The 23,721-nt window shown below is 33.9% G+C and overlaps 1 protein-coding gene across 1 annotated transcript in view; it reads right to left on the bottom strand.

Annotated features, from left to right (window-relative positions):
• The window catches only part of LOC139494578 (uncharacterized), a 41,830-nt gene continuing 18,109 nt past the window's right edge, over nucleotides 1-23,721 (bottom strand). The window contains exon 2 of the mRNA XM_071282738.1: nucleotides 1-3,590. Within this exon, the coding sequence (XP_071138839.1) occupies nucleotides 1,293-3,590 (2,298 nt within the window). The 3' untranslated portion in view covers nucleotides 1-1,292. The remainder of the gene's footprint in view (nucleotides 3,591-23,721) is intronic.

Genomic DNA, 23,721 nt, shown 5'->3' with positions numbered 1-23,721 from the left:
TATTTGACATAACAACAAAAAAAGCATTATGAAATAATGTTAACAGAACAATAAAATATGTAATTATATACAAGTGAGAGCAATACACAAAATACATTAAAAGCACTTGAAGTCACAAAGCTAAAGCAGTACGTTACTAATCTTCTCAAAATAATTGGAACATGCGCGTTCATAAATTGGTTGATATTTTGAATTGTCGCCCTAATGTGACGTGACAATTTGCTTCTTTGTTAATCATCAAAGTATAAAGAATTGTCTTTGACAACAAAAATTAAAACTAATGTTTTTAAAAGAAAAGTAATATACTCTAGTTCACAAATTTGAAAAGAAACTTAAATAATTTAAATGGATTTAGACTTTAAGTTAGGTAATTAAACTTTATGTTAGAAAATTAAATATAAAAAATATACCCTTCTCCGAAAAAAACGTGGGCGCCATTTTGTCCATATGCAACCGAGTTGTAATAATTTGGAATACAAAAACTTAATCACAGTGATTACAAATAATGATCGCATATACGAAAACTTTACCAGTCGAAAGTGAGGAAGGTTGTTAAAACATGAAAAATTCTACCAAGAAATAACAAAATAAGGATATATAGCTGATAGATGAAAAATGAGAGAAACTTTCCTTCCGAAAATATTTGAGAAGATTAAGATGAAATGCCAAAAAGTCTTTTTTCATGCCGAGCAGATATAAAATAAATTAATTTTATAATGTCTTTCTAAATAGATAGAATAATTACAGTAAAAACATGCTGAATAGCAATATGTTTTCTTGTTCTCCACTAATACTGAGACACGAAACATAAAGTGACAAGACAATCAAATGTACAATCAATAAGGGCCTATAGCTTGTGTATTTTGAAGAAGATGTAAAAGCTTTCTATTTCTTACGCCGCTGGTGTGAATAAGCCAGACCGATAAAAGTTATCTGATCAATGTTTAGTTTACACATTACGCATGCGTTACGAAAATTAACTGATCACTACTCTTGACTCGTGGTCTTCTTGGCTATAACAAATATGGTCGTAACTTCTCATCCATGTTGCACCTGGCCAGCTCAAGCAACAATCCCATGGTAACTGAACATGAGAGGGTTTGGCTTTTAGGGAGCCATTGTGTGATTCAGTGCTATAACAACACGCAAGAAATGTAAAGGTGTTAAAAGACGCATCGAATTTTCCACAATGAAAAGGGACTGTCAAATATTATGCAAACTTAGCTTCTGGATGAAATTAATGCTCGCATAATTAGTTGTAGTATGATTTTAATCAACAAAATGCACTTGAATCATACCCCTCCTAACACTGGTAAAATACGCATAATTTCTTCGGCATCTAATCCGGCTTGTTGTAATGCAAATATTTGAGCCACCGGATTTTGTGTTGGATTTTGTTGAGCATTTAATTTACTACCACCTGTAGCACTAGCTTTGTATCCATTTAAGTTGTTATTTAGATTGTTATTATTATTGTTATTGGTATTTGAATTTGATGGATTTATAACAAGCTTTGGTTGTCCTGATTGTCCCTTATGAATTCCAATCTCAACTGTCCCGCCAGATGAAACCACGATAGGTTTTTTACTAGCGCCACTTGATACAACGCTTGCACCGTTTTGTCCACCTGCAGAAAAAATACTTGGTCCTCCAGGACCACCTGCAGATACCATGTCAGGACCACCACCCATTCCTGCTGATTGTCCCATTAACATTTGAAGCAATCCTCCATTTCCTACTCCCGACGCACCTCCAAATGGTCCGTTTCCACCTCCCGGTGCTCCTCCAAATGGTCCATTTCCAGTATTTACACCGGCAAGTTTGGCCAATTGTTGATTGGAAAACGTACTAAGTAGTGATTCGAAGTTTTGACCACCAAATGCATTGCCTTTAGATCCAGCAACACCAACAACTGCTCCTAAACCTGCATGCCCTGTTCCTCTATTCCCTCCCATATGTCCCCCACCATTACCGCCATGACCACCAACATGTCCACCTCCATGACCTCCACCATGTTTGCCACCATTACCAACACCGTGACCACCTCCATTACCACCATGTCTACCTCCCATTCCATGACCGCCTCCATTGCCACCGCCCATTCCATGACCGCCTCCATTACCACCACCGCCCATTCCGTGACCGCCTCCATTACCACCACCGCCCATTCCGTGACCGCCTCCATTACCACCACCGCCCATTCCGTGACCACCTCCATTTCCACCGCCCATTCCATGACCACCTCCATTGCCACCACCCATTCCATGACCGCCTCCGTTGCCACCTCCCATTCCATGACCACCTCCATGAACGCCTCCATTGCCACCGCCCATTCCATGACCGCCTCCATTGCCACCGCCCATTCCATGACCGCCTCCATTACCACCTCCATTGCCACCGCCCATTCCATGACCACCTCCATTGCCACCACCCATTCCATGACCGCCTCCGTTGCCACCTCCAATTCCATGACCACCTCCATGACCGCCTCCATTGCCAACGCCCATTCCATGACCGCCTCCATTGCCACCACCCATTCCGTGACCACCTCCGTTGCCACCACCCATTCCATGACCGGCTCCATTTCCACCGCCCATCCCATGACCACCTCCATTGCCACCGCCCATTCCATGACCGGCTCCATTGCCACCGCCCATTCCATGACCGGCCCCATTGCCACTGATCATTCCATGACTGCCCATTCCATGACCGCCTCCATTGCCACCGCCCATTCCATGACCGCCTCCCATGGCACCGCCCATTCCATGACCGCCTCCGATGGCACCGCCCACTCCATGGCCACCTCCATTTCCAGCATGCCCAACGCCCATTCCATGGCTACCTCCATTTCCAGCATGCCCAACTCCCATTCCGGGACCTCCAGCATGCCCACCGCCCATTCCTGGACCTCCAACATGTCCACCGCCCATTCCGGGACCTCCAACTTGTCCACCGCCCATTCCGGGACCTCCAGCATGCCCACCGCCCATTCCGGGACCTCCAGCATGTCCACCGCCCATTCCAGGACCTCCAGCATGTCCACCAAGTGGACCTCCATGGCCACCTCTCATTCCATGTCTACCTTGACCAGCACCGGATCCAGTTCCATGTCCAGCTGGACCAGCACCAGGTCCAGCTCCAACTCTTCGACCACCTGGTCTACCGCCAGCTCCTACTGGAACACTGGCAGTTTGTACATTTCCACTACCTTTATTGTTAATTGCACTTGGTCCATTATTTTGTGTTCCCATGGGCGAGAAAATATTTGCTGTTTTAGCAATAATAATGGTCTGGTTGAGATGTCTGTTAGATATATTGTTTACATTCTTCCTGATACTCTGCCTGTTGCTCTTCCTCAAACTTTGAGCTGTGTTTGCAGATTTTCTAATTGGTATTATTCTAATGAGTCGTCTACCTGTTCCACTGGGTCGACTACCACCATTACGATTTGCAGTTCCAGAACCTCTGAAAGCTGCGATTTGTCTTCTTGGTGTAGGTACAACTAATCTTACATTTTGAATATTGTTTAATGTCAGTCCAGGTCTTCGTCCTTTTGGTGTTAGCCGCCTGAGATAACTTGGTCTTGAGCTCTAAAAATAAAATATGAAATGTTTTTTTAATTGTACTCAACTTTTTATTTGTTGTTGTAAGTAGATCTATCAATACGGTTTAACTAGTTAATAATTTGTTATTATATTTCGGTAGTTATATTGTGTTGGTACTTTCGATGTTTTGTAAACCGGCATGTGTAAGGCTATGTGGCATAATCAAGGGGGGCGGGTTCACGGTAGGAGGCTGGAAACTGCAAATAGTACTCCAAAATCAGCAGCATTTCTAAACGTCGATTGATAAAGATATGTCAATTGTCGACATGCTAGAATTAGTACCGTAAATGTTATAACAAATGGTTAAGACTAAAACTTGAGAAAATCAAAATGTCTCCTCTTCTTTCCATTGTCTTAAATAATAAATGTGTCAACGTAATCCAAAGTCAAAAGTGAAAATAAAAATATTCTGTGAACGACTTCAACTTTTTTTGTTTTAGGGCTAAGAAACGGAGGAAGAGCGTGGTTCTTTAAGTACTTCAACAGTTTTTTACCGAATACGAAAAAGGATAAATTTTCAGAAATTGGTCTAATATTGTTAAAGCTATAAAGCAAGCTTCCTTAAAGATTGGCTATTATCATTTTATAGCTTAAACAATATTAGACCAATTTCTGAATTTTTTTTCCTTTTTCGTATTCGGTAACAAACTGTTTAAGTGAAATAAAATAAATGCAATGAAATTGGATGAAATGTGAATAAGATAAATAAAAAATTAAATTAAATCACTTAATTTCATTTCATTTTTTTTTTTTTTTTTCATTATCTTTCATTGTCGTTTTCGTTTTCTTAAACTTTTAATGTAGGAGAGGTTAAACTTGAAGATGGATATAAAGTTTATTGTAAACTGATTAAAATTGTAATACTAAACGTCGTTGGTTTGACAATTATAATGCAGCATTTATTTTCGGTTGAACTCATTAATAAACATAGATTGAAACTTTTAGCTCCAACAATGCTTTATTGGGTAGCTATAATGTTCATGGCAATCGAAAATCAGCTGATGTCCAGAAATTACATTACAAATTAAAAGAAGGATTGAATTAAATAAAGTAATTCACAGTTTTATAAGTGACGTTTTGTTAGCATAACATTTAAGGTTATCAGTTAAAATTTCTTAGCTACTGAATAAAACATACATGTTGAAGACCGTACTTAGACCTATTTGTAGGCCTGTAATGGTTTATTTTCATAAATTTTGACTTAGGTCGAGAGCTGTCCCATTGGCACTTCTTCTTTTATTCATGTATTTATCAAACTTATTTAATCGATCTATGCACTTCCATTTTTATATTTTAGAGAAAATTATATGATAATATATTTAAAGCATATTCATATATGCTTTATGTTTGCAATTTTTTATTTAGAGTTTGAAAAATTATTTTCAAGTTTTCATATTGAACTACTTTGTGGACAACGAAAATGATGAAATTATCAAATAGCTCAATCAACTAATAACAGTGCAAATAAAAATGACCAATAAAAGTGTAGTCATATGTCAATAAATATCTCTAAATAAGTGGACCGCACGATCACTCACTTTTTATTGTGACAAATCGTAATAAAAACACCGAGTGTAATGTCATTAAAATGTCAAGTCCATTACAGCCACTTGACAGTGGTCATGTCCGGGTGTTATAATAAGCTGATCGAACATAATTCGCAAGTGTTGATTTTATGACGGATATTGTCATCGGACATGTATTAAAACTCCCACATTAGCATATTTGCAGACCAAGCGATTGTTTATGGGCATGCATAAACTGACCAGGAGGACTCCCCCGATGTGATGATTTTGTTCCCTACATTTTCAATAATACAACGCTTGCAAAATGTAACACAGACACTGACATGCGTTTCTTCAACATCTGACTCGACAGTGACGCTCAAAATCAAAACAGCTTGAAAGCCAAATAAATTACAAAGTGAATGCAATGATTTTTCACCACATTTTCAAAACCTTATCAAAAATACAATGCTTATGATAAAGTAACATGCGTTTCGTCATCATCCGACTCGCCAGTGACGCTCGAATCAAAGGTTGGAAGTCAAAATCAATTACAAATTTGAAGAGCACTGTAATGCAAAAGTACCAACCAGTCCCGCCAAAACTGGGTGGATTTAAATTGTAAGCCAATCACAACGCACAATGTATTGGTGTGCGCTTTCTGAAAACATTACCCACAATACACTTTATTCTGAAACGACTAATCGCGTTACAGCATTCTTCTTTCTTTTTTTGTGTGTGTGCCAACAATGAAATAATTTATAAAAGTTATGATTGTTAACAGACAAATTAAAAATTGTTTCTTCAAAAAGCCAAATATGAAGATTTTCATGCTGTCAATGTCAAATAGGTTCGTGTACCTAGCAAATTAATCTCAATCATATTTAATGTTGTCAATAACAACTGTTTTATAAATAATGTTTCACGAATGAGAAAATTTTATCATGTATGGGGAAAGTGAAACAATTGATAGCCATTCAATAAATAATGGAAGTTATCTGACTTTAATGGCCAATCTGGTAATTTGCCTGAGTGTTGTATATTATATTACCATACAAAGTACGTCCCAATCTGTTTTATAGGTAAAATATACAATTAACCCTTTAGTAGATGTCATTTGACCAAGGACAAAGGACATTAAATAATCATATTCGATTTATTAAACCCCAATATTATTATTTGCTAATTAACTATATGTATGAATTTTACTCGTACCGTTTTGTTAATAGAGAAAGATAAAGGTGTTCCCCCCAAAAAATTAAAAAAAAAAAATGGTAAAAATAAATGCATACATTACAAAAATGGAAACATTTGTGTAGTGAAAGAGGGACGAGAGATACCGAGAAGTCATTCAAAGTCATTAGTTGGACCACTGACAATATCATCACAAAACGACCAGGACAAACGGCTGTAAACAAAACACAACATTGAAAACTAGAGACTGAGCAACACAAACCTCACCAAAAACCAGGGGTTATCGCAGGTGCCCCAGAACGATAAACAGATCATGTCCCATATGTGATACCCGTCATCAAGGTTGGAAAAAGACTATTGTTTAACAGTGTGCTGCTTTTATAGTAAATTTGCATTTTGTATTGAATACTTTGCCTCCATTTCCTAAATTGCATAGAACTCATTCATTTTATGTTTCAGTTCGCCATATATTAATTATCACTTCACTTTTATATATATGCTTTTCTGAAGTTGCTTTATTTTTATATATATGCTTGCATTACTAACCTTAATGTATATGTATTTTCCAGACCATATGAGTATTTGAACCCTACGTATACGGTCGGACTGTACGCGTACGGTCTGCCTAATTTTAAGAAGTTGGTCAAGTGTATTAGATACAAATGTACATTACATATCAACATAACTGAAATCTTAGATAAATACAAAAAGTTCAATAGCAATTGCAATAAAAACTTAAAATTTTAACTATTCAAAAAAGTCACGTTCATTTAATATGATAATCTCCTGTATTTAGCATGTCATTAATAAACGAAATTGAATTATACTCGCTGAAATGGAAGTTATTGGAAGTAAACAAAAAAAAAAAAATCATTTCAATTGATTAAATGTTCGCTTATTCACTTTATTCATGTAGTTGGAAGATTATTAATTTAAGATTTTAACAAATGCCTGCATAAAAAGGTATAAAATCCACCCATACATTATGGTCGGCCAAATACAAGTTTATGGTCAAGCTCGTACTGAACCGTACGAGTATACAAACAGGGTCTGGAACATTTATATGATCATGCATTGCATTATCATAATATATATATGTATATTCGCTGTTACTGAAAGCTAATTAAAGACCAACTACAGCTAATAGATAAATCATGTTCTTGAAGAATATAGTATCAATGAGTACAAATTCAGCAGATTTAGAAAAAGACGTCATACTTGTCTGAGTGTCGCATAAAAGCTTTACAGATCGTATGTTTCTTGTAATTTGTGTTCATGACCGATTTCAAATAAAACTTGTGTGTCTTAGATTTATGATAATTGTCTTTTTTAATCATTAAACTTGTATAAAATAAGTTGATGTGGTATGATTTCCAATGACGCGAATCTAAATGAGCCGTAAAAGAACCAGATACCTCATATTTGACATTGTTCAAAAGGTGAGAAAAAAATCCCTCCCCCCCCAAAAAAAAATGAAAATCTAAAGCCTTTGATTAGATTGGTCAATATAAGATTATTTAGCTTCAAAGTGTGTTTAAATAATTATTGGGTTTTTTTTTCTATTTGAATTTAGAGGGAAAAAGCAAATATAAGGTGATGAGGTATGATTTACAATGACAACTACTAAGTATCCAACAGAGACAAAAATAAACAACTCTAGTTAAACGTACGGATATCAACAAAATTAAGTACACTATAACTGGCACAATGTCGAAATACTTCCCAATTATATTGTTTGGTTGCTGCAAATTTATCCCAGTGTCAGCGATAAATACATCCCGAATAATCATTAGAAACAGTCCAGTGTAAACATCAACTACAGTCAACAGTAAGCGTAAAGTGCAGTAAAGACTAAGCACTCAACGCAGTCAAGAGTAAGCGTAAAGTACAGTAAAGAGTGAGCACTCAACGCAGTCAAGAGTAAGCGTAAAGTACAGTAAAGAGTGAGCACTCAACGCAGTCAAGAGTAAGCGTAAAGTACAGTAAAGAGTGAGCACTCAACGCAGTCAAGAGTAAGCGTAAAGTACAGTAAAGAGTGAGCACTCAACGCAGTCAAGAGTAAGCGTAAAGTACAGTAAAGAGTGAGCACTCAACGCAGTCAAGAGTAAGCGTAAAGTACAGTAAAGAGTGAGCACTCAACGCAGTCAAGAGTAATCGCCACATGCAGTCAAGGGAAAGTGACAAATGTAGCCTATTTTACGAACCAAATACATGTCGGAGTACGCGTTAAAGGCATCTAAATCTAGACAGCTTTCTTTGATTTAAAACACAATATCATATTAATGATTAAACATCATGATATCTGTTTGTCTAAAACAATAGATTTAAAATATGTCTTATTAAATGCGAAAAAGTCCTTATTTTAATAATCGAAAATTTTACTTAAAGTAAGCCGTTGTATTTCTGTTTTAAATTGTTTCACATATATAATCATAATTATAACAAAAAAGATGTGGTATGATTGCCAATGAGACAACTCTTCACAAGAGACCAAATTACTCAGAAACTAACAAGTCACCGAACGACATTCAACAATGAGAAAAGCTCATACCGCATAGTCAGCAATAAAAGGCCCCGAAATGACAAATGTAAAGCAATTCAAAATAATGTTTAAAAAAATGAACAAAAACAAATACGTAAAATACGTAACAAAAGAAAAAGCTGAATTACAGGCTTCTGACGGGATTAAACATGTTAGCGAAAAATAACCTCTCACCTAACCTGGGACAGTGGTATAACAGTACAACATAAGAACAAACTATAAAAATAAGTTGAAGGCTTAACTCATCAGATGGATACAAGTAGAAATACTTAAACAAAAGCACAGTGTGGACGTTAGCGGGTACTTATACATCCAAACAACTAAAAGACACTAAGAACAGAAGTGTGAAGCTTATTATAACCAAACAACGATATGGGTTGTGTTTATTGGTGAAGTATTTATTCGGTGACATAATGTTTTCATCCATTTCATATGTTTTTTTTAATTGTGAATATCTGTAGTATGTCGCCAAGGATATCCACTAACACACTGTTTGTTTATGTTCCATTCTGTGTAATATTTAATTGTAATTTTCTTAGTTCGTCCAATGATGATAACCTCAGGATTCCATTCACAGAAAACCACTTTTTTATATACGGTAACCACCTTCTGATTATTTGATGAGCCAACAAGCTTGACAATTTCTTAAGAATTCGGTTGAATCACAAAAACATGAAATTGTATTGTGTGAATATGGGAGCCTTGTATAGCTTCCGTTGTTGTATGGGGTTTCAGCACGGTTGTAGCTGAACTTTGACCTGTAGTTGTTAACGTCTGTGTCATTTGATCTGAGAAGAAGACTTGTCTTACTGGCAATACTGGTAATACTGGCAATACTGGCAATCATACCTCATCTCAATTGTTTTTATTGTTTCATGTATGCATACAGTATCAGCAGCGTGTGGATTTCTTTTCTTTTCAACTAGCATGATTGATTCAACATATTTGGAATATCATATAGCAAATAAACTCAAAACCCTCAGACAATGTTCTAATAATAAAGGGTTTCTTTTTAGTCAAATATCTGCTGATAATTTTACGTTTTTCTATACATCACTAGCTTTTTAAGAGATCCGATTTAAGAGTTCTTGTGAAAGACAAATCAAGAAACGTGTTTCGGACGCACTTAATTTCCCAAGTTTTATCTTAAATTAAAAATGTTGTAATATTCGAAAGCTATTTTCTAACAAACTATTGATATTCCAACATATGAGCATAGTCGTATAGAAATTTACTTTTATTCAGTACTTTTAAAATGCTCAAAAATCAATCGAAGTCTTTAACATTGTACATATACGTACACTTACATGAGGTCGATTTCAATCCGACACAGCTCATATATTGAATATCCAAGAAAATAATATTCTTATTGTTATAAAATTCAAAAGAAAAATTCAAAAACTAACCTGGGTCCTAACTTCTACAGAGAATTGAACGACACAAATTATAATCCCAACTACGAATAGTAGAAAAGTACGACTCTGCATTTTCACAGAAAATGGCAAGTGTAAACTATACTACAAGCAGCTGACCCAAGAAGTGGACAAAATGGTATATGTTAATGTTTTTATATGAGGATCCTTATTAATATGCGTCTGTTTATCCTATGAGTTAGCCATAGTGACAGATTCATTGGTCTTTTGTTAGAGAACTGTATATAATTGACACTTTTCACGGACTGATACACAGAAGATAGGTAAAAAAGCATTAAATTCTACTGTATTTCCGGCCGGCAAAAATGATCGATTGTCCATTAAATATTATTTATTCAATATTTTTTATGTCCTAATTTTTATATTTTAGTAGATATTATAGTTTTTCCAATGTTTTTTTAACATGTGAGTTACACTTGGTTGTATATGAATATGATTATCTTACATTATATGAATGACGTCCTCAATATGGAATTAGAATTCAAGAGTTCATTTCTGTACACGGTAAGTATTAGTCATCAGACAAGAATCTTTGTGCCACATTTACACTATAGATAAAGCAGTGCTTATGCAATTCGAAGAAGAAACACTCATTCTACCATTCTATTTGGACAATACCTGTACCAAGTCAGGAATATTGCAAAAGTTTAATATAGTCGAGCGTTCGAAGTTTTATGGACTTCCCAGGGGCCTTTGGAATTTATCTTGGAGTTCGGTATTTTTGTTTAATATACTTTTTTCTTAATTGCAAAAATGCTTAGTGTTTGCTTTACGCCGACTCAGCACAAAAAGGATATGTCGTAGCGGATTAATTTGAAAAACCGTTTACCATGTGGACATAATTAAACCGTACATGCAATATTAAAATTGTCTTTGTCTTGTCTTTTTATCTGCATTATTTGACGTATCTCCCGATACTTGATTAATGCTGATAATTCCAGGTTGCTTGTATAATGAAATATATAAATTGTATTTTTTTAATTTTTCTTTTTTTGCCTACTTTAGTATCTACAAATACAAGACATCAATTAGATATGTCAATTTCTGTAAATGTCGTTTTCTTCAATTGATATTCTACATATTTGGATTGACCTTAAACAGTATGCCAGCTCAATAAAAGAGGGGGATAGAAATCATTTGTTTTTATTTAGGGTACATTTGAATTAGTTCGTCGTCGTAGCACTCTTATCTCTTTTTTTTTCAAGACTTCACTTATGATGTAGAAATTGTGAACTATAATAGTCTGTGAATTCATCCGTAGGGTTTGATAGAATTCGTGTTGCTGAATTTTAAGTCTGTATTTTGTGAATTGGTCCATTGTGTTTTATGTTTTTCTACGACTTAATAATTTCTTATATCGTCACTGGTATCTTTACTCTATTTCTTTTACATCAAATATGCTATCTTCATTGGGAAATAACTCATATGGACTGATAAGGTATTTCTAGCTGTAAATAGGCACAGTCACATTTGTTGGTTTTTTTTTTGAGAATTTAGAAATAGCTCTGATCAACTAATGCAATAATGGATAGGTTCCTAGCTTATGACAGGCCCAAACACACGTAGCTGCGCAGAGCACTTGTTTAAGAATCAATATTCTACTTTTAATTTGCATCTGTAAAACACAAAAGATAAATTACAGCCGATTCCATTGAGTGTGTAGGCAAAGGTAATATCTATGGTTAGCTTGCTTGCGAGCTGAACCGTGAAGTCATTGTTAGGTTAGGTAAATCATCCTCTAAGAATAGACAAGTCCGATAGATAACCAATTTATCAGTCTGTATTATCAGGACTATGCTACTTCGAAAGGAGGGTGGTATACCTTACCTTATAATGACTTCACGGTTAAGCTAGCAAGCAAGTTAACCAAAGATATTACATTTGTCTACACACTCAATGGAATCGGCTGTAGAGGTTACCAATTCCTTATATTTGGTCTTCATCAGTGCTAACATTGATTTTATTTTAAACTTAGAATTCCTTTACAGATATTACTGATCTAATTGCATCCTGTCGATAGTTTTAACTCACAAAAAGCAATGCTTTTCTCGGGTTGCTTATGATGTTTTCACACTAAATCATTGTTGGTGTCATGATTGAAATTTTATTCAAGTACAACATGGTATTTTTGTTAGTTCACCCATGGGTTTGGATTCATGTTTAATGTATGAACTTTAGATTTTGCCATTTGATAAGGGGTTTTCCGTTTTTTAATTTTCCTTGGAGATAAGTATTTTTGTTATCTTATTTTTTTAGTAACTGTGAAGAGTATTTAATATGTGTTTCTTGTCATTTCGTTTGTGCTTTGTTCTTATCTAATGAATCATCCTCTTTTCAAACTTATTTTTAACCGTGTTTAACCTGTTTAACCTGTTTAACCCTGACATATTCGTTATGTGTCTGTCCCAAGCAGGTTTTTGACTCGTTGTCAACAATATAAAAATAAGGAGATGTGGTATGTTTGCCAATGAGAATAAAATCTATAAAAGTTCAAATGAAGTGGATGTAAGCAAATATAAGCAACCAGAAAGCCATCAACAATGAGAAATGCCCATAATTAGTTTTCGTTTAATATTCTTCATTTAAAATGGACCGTTAGTTTGCTCCTTCCTTTTATTTCACCTTTTCATTCCCCCGGAACCTTTTATTGAAAGGGAGCAGCCATTTCACTTCAAGAAGGGGGTAGGGGTGGTTACGTTTTTTTTTTAGTTAAAAACTTTTTTTAAACGCAATCAATCAAATTATATTTTTTCAAAATTCAACACTATTAGGTATGGCAGGAATTTACAAACACAATATGTTTTTGTCATTAGCTGACCAGACACAGTTGGTTCCATTTTCCTTTTTCGATATTTAAATTTAGAAAAATATTACAAGTCCAAACTGACTTTTTTTTTTTCCTCAAATTTTTTTTTCTCAAAATTTTTTTTCTCAAATTTTTTTTTTTGTAAAATCAAATTTTCTTTCCTCGAATTTTTTTTCCATCAAAATTTGAATATCGAAAAAGGAAAAAGGAAACAACTTGTGTCTAGTCATCAGCTGTTGCATTCTTTCGTTTTTGTAATTTATTGTATGTTAATTTGTTTTTCTTTAAATTAAAAATGTTTTGGTTCTTTTCCAGTATGTTCGTGAAATAATTGCGGTAACAAAATCTATGTTAAGGTGGTACCTAACACTACAGGGAGATAACTCTGTAAAATCAGCTAAACGTTTTAATTACGTTATTTTGTAAGGGAATATTAAGCTTCTCAATGATCAAAATCAGTGTTTGTCAAATTGCTATATAACCAGTGTAATTTTTCTGACAAAATGGTTTGTTCAATTTTTTTTAATTTTTGATATTTTTGTCAAAGGGTCAAAGTAAATACTTTGTCAAAATTTTATTAAAATTAAACGAGCCATATTAATTTTAGTGAAAGTGTTGGGTACCACCTTAATTAAAGTTTCCCTCGAGATAAAATAAAACGAAGCCATGCAAGGACTATTGCGAATTTTCTAGAAAACTGTGTAAATGATTCGTGTTCATTAACTATGTAGAACAAGGTGTTAGAGTGTATCTCATAAGGAAGACGGCCGTGAAATGGAATAGATAAAATGTTGATATATATTTATCATAGACAGGTTTATTCTTTTTAATTATGTACATCCGTTAAGTGTGACGAAATAAATCAATTTGGCTCTATTCACATGCACCATTCATATCATAAAGGTGTAAGGGGATAGGTGAATGTTCAAAGGAAAAGTATGGTCTGGTAAGAAATGAAAATGAATCATTTTGACAAAGACGGAGTGGCGGATTTAGAATTTTTCATAAGAGGGGGCCCATTAACTGCCTAAGAGGGCCTGCTCCAGTCAGGCGTCAGTTATTCCCTATATTAACAACTAAATGTTTCACCTAAAAAAAGGGTACGGGCCTCCCATCTCCCCATGGATCCGCCTCTAGGACGGGATGAAAATGAAAATCCTGCAACATTAAATGTGTCAAAAAATAGAAAATCTTGCAAAAGGTGAACTGCACCTGTCTCCTACCATATAAAATGGTCGTTCTCTTACATAACCCCCGTTTTTTTAAACAATGTAGACCTATATTGTGCATGCTTGAATTTTTCATTGTTCACAGTTGATAAAAATTTGAAAAGCAGGTTAAGAAATAAATAAGACAAATAGACAAACCGTTGTGCACACATGGACAAAACACGAGAGAAAAACGAGCAAAAGACGAACAACTATTACGGTATACAAAACGCCATGGGTGCGGAAGTGTCTCGCTACATTGAAGACCCATTGGTGGCCTTCGGTTGTTGTCTGCTCTATGGTCGGGTTGTTGTCGTTTTGAAACATTCCCTATTTCCTTTCTCAATTTTATAGAAATAAACTGATTGAGCAATATGAATTCCAACAAAAATCCGGGGCATTTGTCAGGTAGTCCTAAACCGGGGCTGGTCTCAGGTAGTCCTAAACCGGGTTTGGCATATTGACATATAATGCTGCACAAATGTTTTGAGAGTTACACCAAATGAAACATGCAATAGAGAGAGAAAATGCAGGGGGGGTGAAGAAATGAGAATGATAGGATGCTAAGCATAAGGACAGGAGTCTAATTGTCCTTTTTTGGTAAGAAAATGGTCAAACCATTTAAAGAATATAAAAATGAAGACTCACATCTACATACCCTTGTACATTTGTATCTTATTTAAACGTGGACATAGACTCGTCCCACTAGTATTTTTTCCTAAACCATACTAACAAAGATCAAAGGAAAAGATTGATGAAGTCAAGCAAGATCAAAATAATTAATGACTGAGGAGGTTACGTAACAAAATATGATTGAAATCTTTACAAATTGGTACATTTTCTGTTCTATAACTCTCGTAGATATATCAGTTCACACATAGTAGTTCAACTTACAAAAAAAGAAATGCGAATAGTAACATACATTATAATTAATTTTTTGATTGAATTTACTTTCTTTCTTAAAATATATCTTGACAGAAAATCAGCTTCACATCAACAGACAACTATTAAATATAAATAAATATTTGTTGAATTTACCACGTGATCTTAAACAATTGAAAAAAATGCGAAGAAAACAACCATTTAAATTCAGAGGATGGGTGGGGTTTGTTGTAATGGAATTTGATGCGACTGTCATACAAGTGAGAGGTTTAGCGCTATAAAACCAGTTTCAATCCACCATTTTCTACATTTTTAAATGCCTGTACCAAGTCAGGAATAATTATGATGGTTGCTGTCCATTCGTTTGGTATGTTTTATCATTTATTTTTGCCTTTTGATTCGGCACTTTCTGTTTTGAATTTCCCTCGGAGTTCTGTATTTTTGTGATTTTACTTTTTTTTTGCAAGGAGTCAAGGCTCCGTGTTGAAGGCCATATTTTGACCTAAAAGGGGTTACGTTTTATTAATCGTGACTTAAACTGAAATTTATCGCATTGGCACTCATACCACATCTTTTTATTACTATATAGATTAATTTTTGATTTTGCATATATCCTTTTGTCACATATATTTGTAGCTCCTCAAGTATAGATATGTGGATAAGGGATTTTCTCGCTCTATTGAAGACCTATTGGTGGCCTTCGACTGTTTTTCTGCTCTTTAGTCTAGTTACAGTTGTTGTATCTTTGACAAATTCTCCATTTCCATTCTCATTTGCTTTCGTAGTATTTTGTATTGAGCCTCCAGTTGAATTTTAATCCATAAAAGCGATTCGGACGCACCCAATGTGTAAGTGTTATTTTTTCCTCATCCATTTTCGTGAGTACAAATGTATCTACCGCATTCAGTATTATGTTACATACAATGTACATGTACGTGTACGTTTGTGTAATGAAAATTTCTATTATTATTTCTTTGTTTTCAGAAATCGTATTGGTTATGCACGAGGGTTTGGATGGGGTTAAATGATTAAAGAGAAAAAAGGGGTTAATTTTTTGAAGATTAGAGAAAAAAGGGGTTATTTTTTTAATGATTAGAGAAAAAAGGGGCGAAAATTAAATGTTTACAGAATAACAGAACCCCCCCCCCCCCCCCCCCCCCATATCCAGACCCTCATGCACTGAATATTACAACAGAACAAGAACCTTACAAAACGAAAATGACACAGACAAAAGAGAAACACAACGGCCTGATTTATCTTAAAACATTACATGAAAAACAATTATATCAAATAGCAATCAACTACAATGACTGAATTACAGGCTCCCTAAATAGGAATATTCGTCTAATGAACTTTCTTTTTAATTAAAAAATACAGAGAGAACAAGTTTTATTATGTAAAAAAGTCACCCCTACTATTAATTATTGAAAAATGAAATAATAATGAATCTGTTATGATAGATGAATAAACATAGTTTCAAATTGTTATGATAAATAAATATATGTAGTATGATTGCTAATATAACAATGGTCTTTTCATAGTTTTTAACGGTTCTAGCAAATTTCAAACATGATTTCCATAGATACTTTTGATGTGATTATCTCCCTTTATCGGTCGTCCAACTGTCTATATCAATCTGCTCAGCTCTTAATAAAACTCCATATCACGGCTTTGTGACGTCAAATACGTTGACCTGGCCTTAATAACTTTGACCCGGACATATCAGCGACGTCATAATGTTTGAACCGACGTTGATAAGTTTGACCCGAACTTATCAAGTCAACTTCCGGTTGCTGGTGAAACTAAGACAATACTTCCAAAAGACGCAAATACAGCCCGATAAATCGATTATCAGGTTATCGGCAACATGCAGACAACCTGATAATCGGTACTTATCACCACAACACACGTTTTTTCGCTAGAGAACTTTGAATTAATTTCTGTAGTATTTTTTATTATTATACCTTACATATATTTTAAACAATTCTATTGGGTGAAACGTTATCACGTGACATGGAATAATTCAGTTGTTTTTCATTCAATTGCAAGGAAGGACGAATAACCCTAAAATTTTGCACCAGCGGTGAATAACCCTATTATTCACCGGTAAATAACCTTTTCAGTTTGTTGATTTGTACTTGAGTTACCTCCCATGAAAATGACGTCACAGACGTAAATAAACAAAATGGCAGCGTTCACGTTACACTAGAAGCCCAACGAGAGAAATGGAAATAAGGCAGTGGTCATGAAAAGAGTGCCAGCAGCCGTGTCTCTTATAAACGTTCCTTTTCAGGGCCATCAATATTTTACAAAAAGATTCTACCTTTGTTGTACATTCGAGAAATTCTAGAACACAAAGCCGTTAAAGATATTTTCAGCTTGTGTGTTTCACTATTTGTGTTGACTGTTGACAGTGTTGTGTAAAGTCCAAAGAAGTGTTCGAAAGGCCTTTCCAATGCTAGTTCGGTATAATAAAACAATTGTGGCCCCTTAGAGTCGATGAATATCCAAAATTGTCAACCCTTAAAAGTTATTTCACTTCGGGCTGCGCCCTCAATGAAATAACCTTCTCGTGTTGACAATTTTGGATATTCACCTCTTCAACGGGCCATAATTGTATATTGTCAACCAAACTGTATTAAGTTATGTTATTTTTTGTAATATTATGTATGTGCTGATATGTACTGTTAGTTTCATAAGGATTAATCTGTGATGATTATCATTTGAAAACCCTTTGCAACCACGTCTTGATTACTTATGATTACAGCGTTTCAATATTTGGTAGTTTTATAGCCAGTTAAATACGCCTCACAGTAGTTCAATTCCTTTTTGTTTGACGTATTCGCTCTGAATAACCTAAACAAATAATATATTTTCAAATTGCTTTGTTTAAAAGTTTCCATTTTTTTTTTTTTTTTTTTCTATGGAACGCCATTTTTGTCATAAGTATTTTGACATGACATTGTACTGCAATTTGAATATCAAGTCCATTTCTTGGGGTTTCCGATCATCATAGTTTTGATAGAGAACTGCCCCTGCTGACAATGACGTTATTGAATCAATAGTTCTGAAAAGTAAATGGATATAAGAAGATGTGGTATGAGTGCCAATGAGACTACTCTTCATCCAGTCACAATTTGTAAAGGTAAACATATAAAGGTCAAAGTACGGTTTTCAAAATGGAGCCTTGGCTCATGCCGAACAGCAAGCTATAAAGTTGAAGTAATCCAATCAAGAATTGTACGGATGTCATCATAATTTGGCCTTTTGAAAATTTATAAAAATAAAATCATTTTAAAATTATAAGATTTTTAAGCCTAGCGTAACTTACCTTTTTGAAGACGCTATTAAAAAAAGTTCATAACGAGTATATTTGGAGAAGATGGAAGATTCCTATATGACACCCAAAACTCATTTATCGAAAAGAAACGGACAACATAATGGCGGAGGAATACAAAATCATGACGAAAAGTACAAAAAACACAACATTTCATAAATTGACATTTTTTTCTTGGTAAACTAACGAACTATGTTCAACGGATATCCGATCCAGGAGTGTTTGTTATAAAAACATTGCATGATGTCGTGTAGGAGATCTGTTTAGAAACCATTTAATCATAATAATTGTAAAGTTACATGATAATAGTTCAATTATATGATGATTGACCACAATCTATTAAGTAGATGTTTTATATGTTATTTTATTGATATGTATAAAATAACAGTTTTTCCGTTGCTCTGCATTATGTTTTTCTAAATCATATAGGTCAATACGTTATTGTTTTATTGACCTTTAAAGTTCTAAGAACTCAAAAGTAAAATCACAAAAATACTGAACTCAGAGGAAAATACATAAATGAAATATCCTAATCAAATGGCAAAATCAAAAGCTCAAACACATCAAACGAATGGATTACAACTGTCATTTTCCTGACTTGTTACACGCATTTAAAATAATGAAACTGTATAAGTTACTGTGACAGTCTAACCTTTCACACAACAGCTTACTCTTTGAGGACGATTGCATTTAATATTCATATAGTCGAAGAAATACTGACAAAAACAAGGTTTAAAAAAAAAACAGCTGAAGGACGCCTCCGGGTTCGGAAATTTCTCGCTGCATTGAAGACCTATTGGTGACCTTCTGCTGTTGGCTGTTCTATGGTCGGTGTGTTGCCTCTTTGACACATTCCCCATTTCCATTCTCAATTTTATTTAAGGAAGCTGGCTTGTCATGTTTTGGATTTTTGTCAGATTTTCGGAAATCTCTGGTTTTATCCATTTGAATGCCTTGAAAAAATTTGCCCGGTGACCCCCATTTTTCTTTTTGCAAATCTTTTACATGTATAATGATAAGCCATCTGTAAAAGTCTTATAAAATTTTAACAGTTTTTGAGAACTTCACCTTGTCAATAATAAAGCTATGAAAAGTCAAGAGAGAATATTTCCCCGCCAAAATTTCAATGGCTAATATCTCGAAAAGAAGCACGGTGACCTATATATTTTTTTTGCTCTTTGGGTTCCTTTATTAATCACCTATCAATATAAGCTAGTGTTTTAAAAAGTTAATAACTTTGAAACTGAGAAGCGAACTCCCTTAATTCATAACACTTAATAAAAAATAAAGACTGAGCAGTACCCACCAAAACCGGAAGTGATCTCATATACTCAGGAAGGATGAGCACATCCTGCTCCAAATGTGTTCCAAACAACATCTTAATTTCTTCTCAGTGCATATTCCATTAAACGTGGAAATTCACTTTTAACTTAAATCTATTAAACGCGTTTCTTCTGCTTATCTCTTACTCTACACATGTGTAACATTCATTTTTCAAAAACGTTTAATTTGGAAAATCTAGCATCCTTTCATTTTCAATTTCTTGATTCTTAAAAGCAACCTTTTTATCATTATTTATCATCAATTTATTATTTTGATTTTGAAGCAGCCGAAGGAGTCATTGAAAAATACACATCCATACCTCTTTTGGCAAGTCCTTTTTAGATTTCTTATATCTCAAAAACAAGTTATCAAAGTTTATTTTTTTAACATTACTTATAATAAAACGTCATTTTATTATTTTGAATTTGAAGCAGTCGAAAGAGTCATCGAAAAATCTACCGATCTGTTTTCTTTACCGAGGAGGAATTGTTCAGAATAAAATCCGGATCGCACCTGTTAACTTTGTAGAAATTCCGGGATTCCCCTTCTTGTAAGTAATACAAAACATGCTTCTTTCTCGGTAATAAGTATCTGGTTGTCCATCTATACACAATTTATAGTGTGGTCAATTATAAACTATTCTGATTTACCACATTAGGATAAAAATACTAAAGCATGTTTGATAAGACATTAACATGTATCAAAATCCTGTCAAATGTTTTACACAGAAATGAAGTGTTTCGAATTATTTATTTACTGTTTTTATTTTTGTTTTATTTGTTTATTATTGTAATTTTATATTGTAAAGTCTACAGCTTTCCTATGACCTTTTTCTGTTAACAATGACAGTGATCTACATTATATATATGTCTTCGTCTTGTTTGACATGCAAGTGCATTAAGGTCAGTGATATAAAATTCAAACAAATAAAAATGTATTCGTGAATTTATTACAAAGCTAACACAGCAGTAATTTTGTTTGAATCTACAAAAGGACAAAAATGCTAGTGCATGTTTTATAAAACATTAACATAGACCAAATAAGTTATATGTATCAAAATCCTGTCAAAGTTTACTCAGAAATAAAGTGTTTCGAAATATTTATTTACTGTTTTTATTTTTGTTTTATTTGATTATTATTGTAGTCTACAGCTTTCCTTTGACCTTTTTCTGTTAACAATGACAATGATCTACATTGTATACATGTCTTCGTCTTGTTTGACATGCAAGTGCATTAAGGTCAGTGATATAGAAATCAAACAAAAAAATGTATTCGTGGATTTATTAAAAAGCTAACACAGCAGTAATACTAGAGCATGCTTGATAAGACATTAACGTGGACGAAATAAAATACATGTATCAAAATCCTGTCAAATGTTTTACACAAAAATGAAATGTTTCGAAATATTTATTTGCTGTTTTTATTTTTGTTTTATTTGTTTATTATTGTAATTTTCTATTGCAATGTCTACAGCTTTCCTATGACCGTTTTCTGTTAACAATGACAGTGATCTACATTGTATACATGTCTTCGTCTTGTTTGACATGCAAGTGCATTAAGGTCAGTGATATAAAATTCAAACAAATAAAAATGTATTCGTGAATTTATTACAAAGCTAACACAGCAGTAATTTTGTTTGAATCTACAAAAGGACAAAAATGCTAGTGCATGTTTTATAAAACATTAACATGGACCAAATAAATTACATGTATCAAAATCCTGTCAAATGTTTTACACAGAAATGAGGCGTTTCGAATTATTTATTGACTTATTTTTGTTTAAGTTGTTTATTATTGTACTTTTATATTGCAAAGTCTACAGCTTTCCTATGACCTTTTTCTGTTAACAATGACAGTGATCTACATTGTATACATGTCTTCGTCTTGTTTGATATTTAAGTGCATAGATGTCAGAGATACACAAATTCAAACTAAACAATTTTAAATCGTGAATTTAGTGTATTATGTAGCTTGCTTTTGATCAGCAATGCAAATAAGGCACATATAACGTAAAAAGTGTATTATGTAACACTGATCATTAACAAACTAAACACACCAGTAATTTGATAAAAAATATGCAAATCAATCATTTGTCCCTTATTTTTTCTATCCCTCTACTTTTAGATGTCTTTTTATAATGAAAAACCTAACTGATTATTAACCTTTTTACGTTATATGTGCCTTATTTGCATTGCTGATCAAAAGCAAGCTACATTATACACTAATTACGTCTGGTTCTCTTCGACAAAAAAAAGTTTAGACATTACCGCCAGCAGACAATATGAACCAGTAAAAAGAATATGAGTTCTGTCTGTAAGTAATAAGTAAAAACAACGAAATTCATTTGTATTCTTTTGATTTTAATTACGACAAACAAAGTATATATTAATTTAGTAAACGATTTTAAAATGTATCATATTATTTAACCAAACAGCCTATATTAGGCCGTGTTCACACCAAAATCCATGTACAGTAAACTTGTTTACAATTAGTTTAATGAACTGGACATTGGTTTCACATTAAATTTGTTCACATCTATACACCTTGTTTAATTACCTGTACATAAGATTTGTTCACATTTGTAAACTGTATGTCATTTAAAAATGTTTATTACGTAGAATCGAATGAAACGTTTCCGGACAACTTTTCTAGCAGCAAGGGAACGACCATTTGACTCTAAATAGGGGGGATGGAAATATTCCGAACCCCAATTGGATAAAGGAAACAATTCTGGTTCTACAGATGATAAAAAATATTCTGAATCAAGAGTTTCCCCACACATTATGGTGTTAAATGTTGAAGAAAAAAAAATTGACCCTCCTTTTTTGAAGTTAAGTGGTTGCTTCTTTATGAAAGCCATTTTGATGATTTGCAGTAGTTTAAAGATACTAAAGATGCCTCGATTTAGCATTAGAAAACGTAGGCTGCAACAGCGTGCTTACAGACGAAGAAGGATATATTAGGGATCACTATATTTCTATCTTTTCTGTTTGTTCAAATGGTATTTCTTCTCCAAGAAGTATTTGGCAAAGGAAGGGGGTAATGTTTTTTTTTTTACTTTTTAAGTGTAATTTCACGGATCCGAGATACTAGACAAACAATACATTTACCTCACACTTTTTAAGTAATGCATTTATGAGTGAATTGTTGTTTGAGTGAAGACCAGTGGCAAATATTTCTGTGTAAGTCAAGTCGATTCGGAAAGACCTTAATTTTCAAATGAATTATGTGTTTGGCAATGATGCTGATTTGAGTCTTGATAAGGGCTTAATAAAGCTACGTTAAGTTTTATTTCTAAACAAAACAAATAAATATATCAAGTTGAGACAAATATTTCTGTAAAGAACTTCATAAATAATTGCTATAAATATCAATTTTATTAAAAAAAAATCGTTTCTTCCTTAAATATGCATGGTGAAACTAATGTTTGAAATGCCTAGTGTTGTGTACACTTAATCTACACAAGGCCTACATCGAGTATCGACTGCATGTAGACAAAACATGATTTACACTACATGTAAACATTGAGTTTTATCAATGGGAACGTAATTTTGTTTTGTTTACGTGTGAGTTACACTTACACAACACCGAGTTTAGGTCAATGTAAACACGGCCTTACACTATTGTGTATTAATAGGGGCAAGCCGAAGCGCGTCTCCGAATACAGGATTTTTTCGGTGCGTCTAAGACCCATTGGAGGCCTTGAGCTGTTGTCTGCTCTTTAGTCAGGTTGAAGTTCCTTGACACATTCCCCGTTGTCTGTCTCTATTGTGTGTAATGTTTTCTTATTCTTTCTTAAACTGACACACAAATCAATGAATGTGTTTGTAGATAGATGTTTTTGTTTTCTGTTAAATTGTTCCTTTTAAAATTGTTATACGATAAAT

Source organism: Mytilus edulis, chromosome 11 (assembly GCF_963676685.1).
Source record: "Mytilus edulis chromosome 11, xbMytEdul2.2, whole genome shotgun sequence".
Taxonomy (NCBI): Eukaryota; Metazoa; Mollusca; class Bivalvia; order Mytilida; family Mytilidae; genus Mytilus; species Mytilus edulis.
This window is presented reverse-complemented; position numbering and strand designations above follow the sequence as displayed.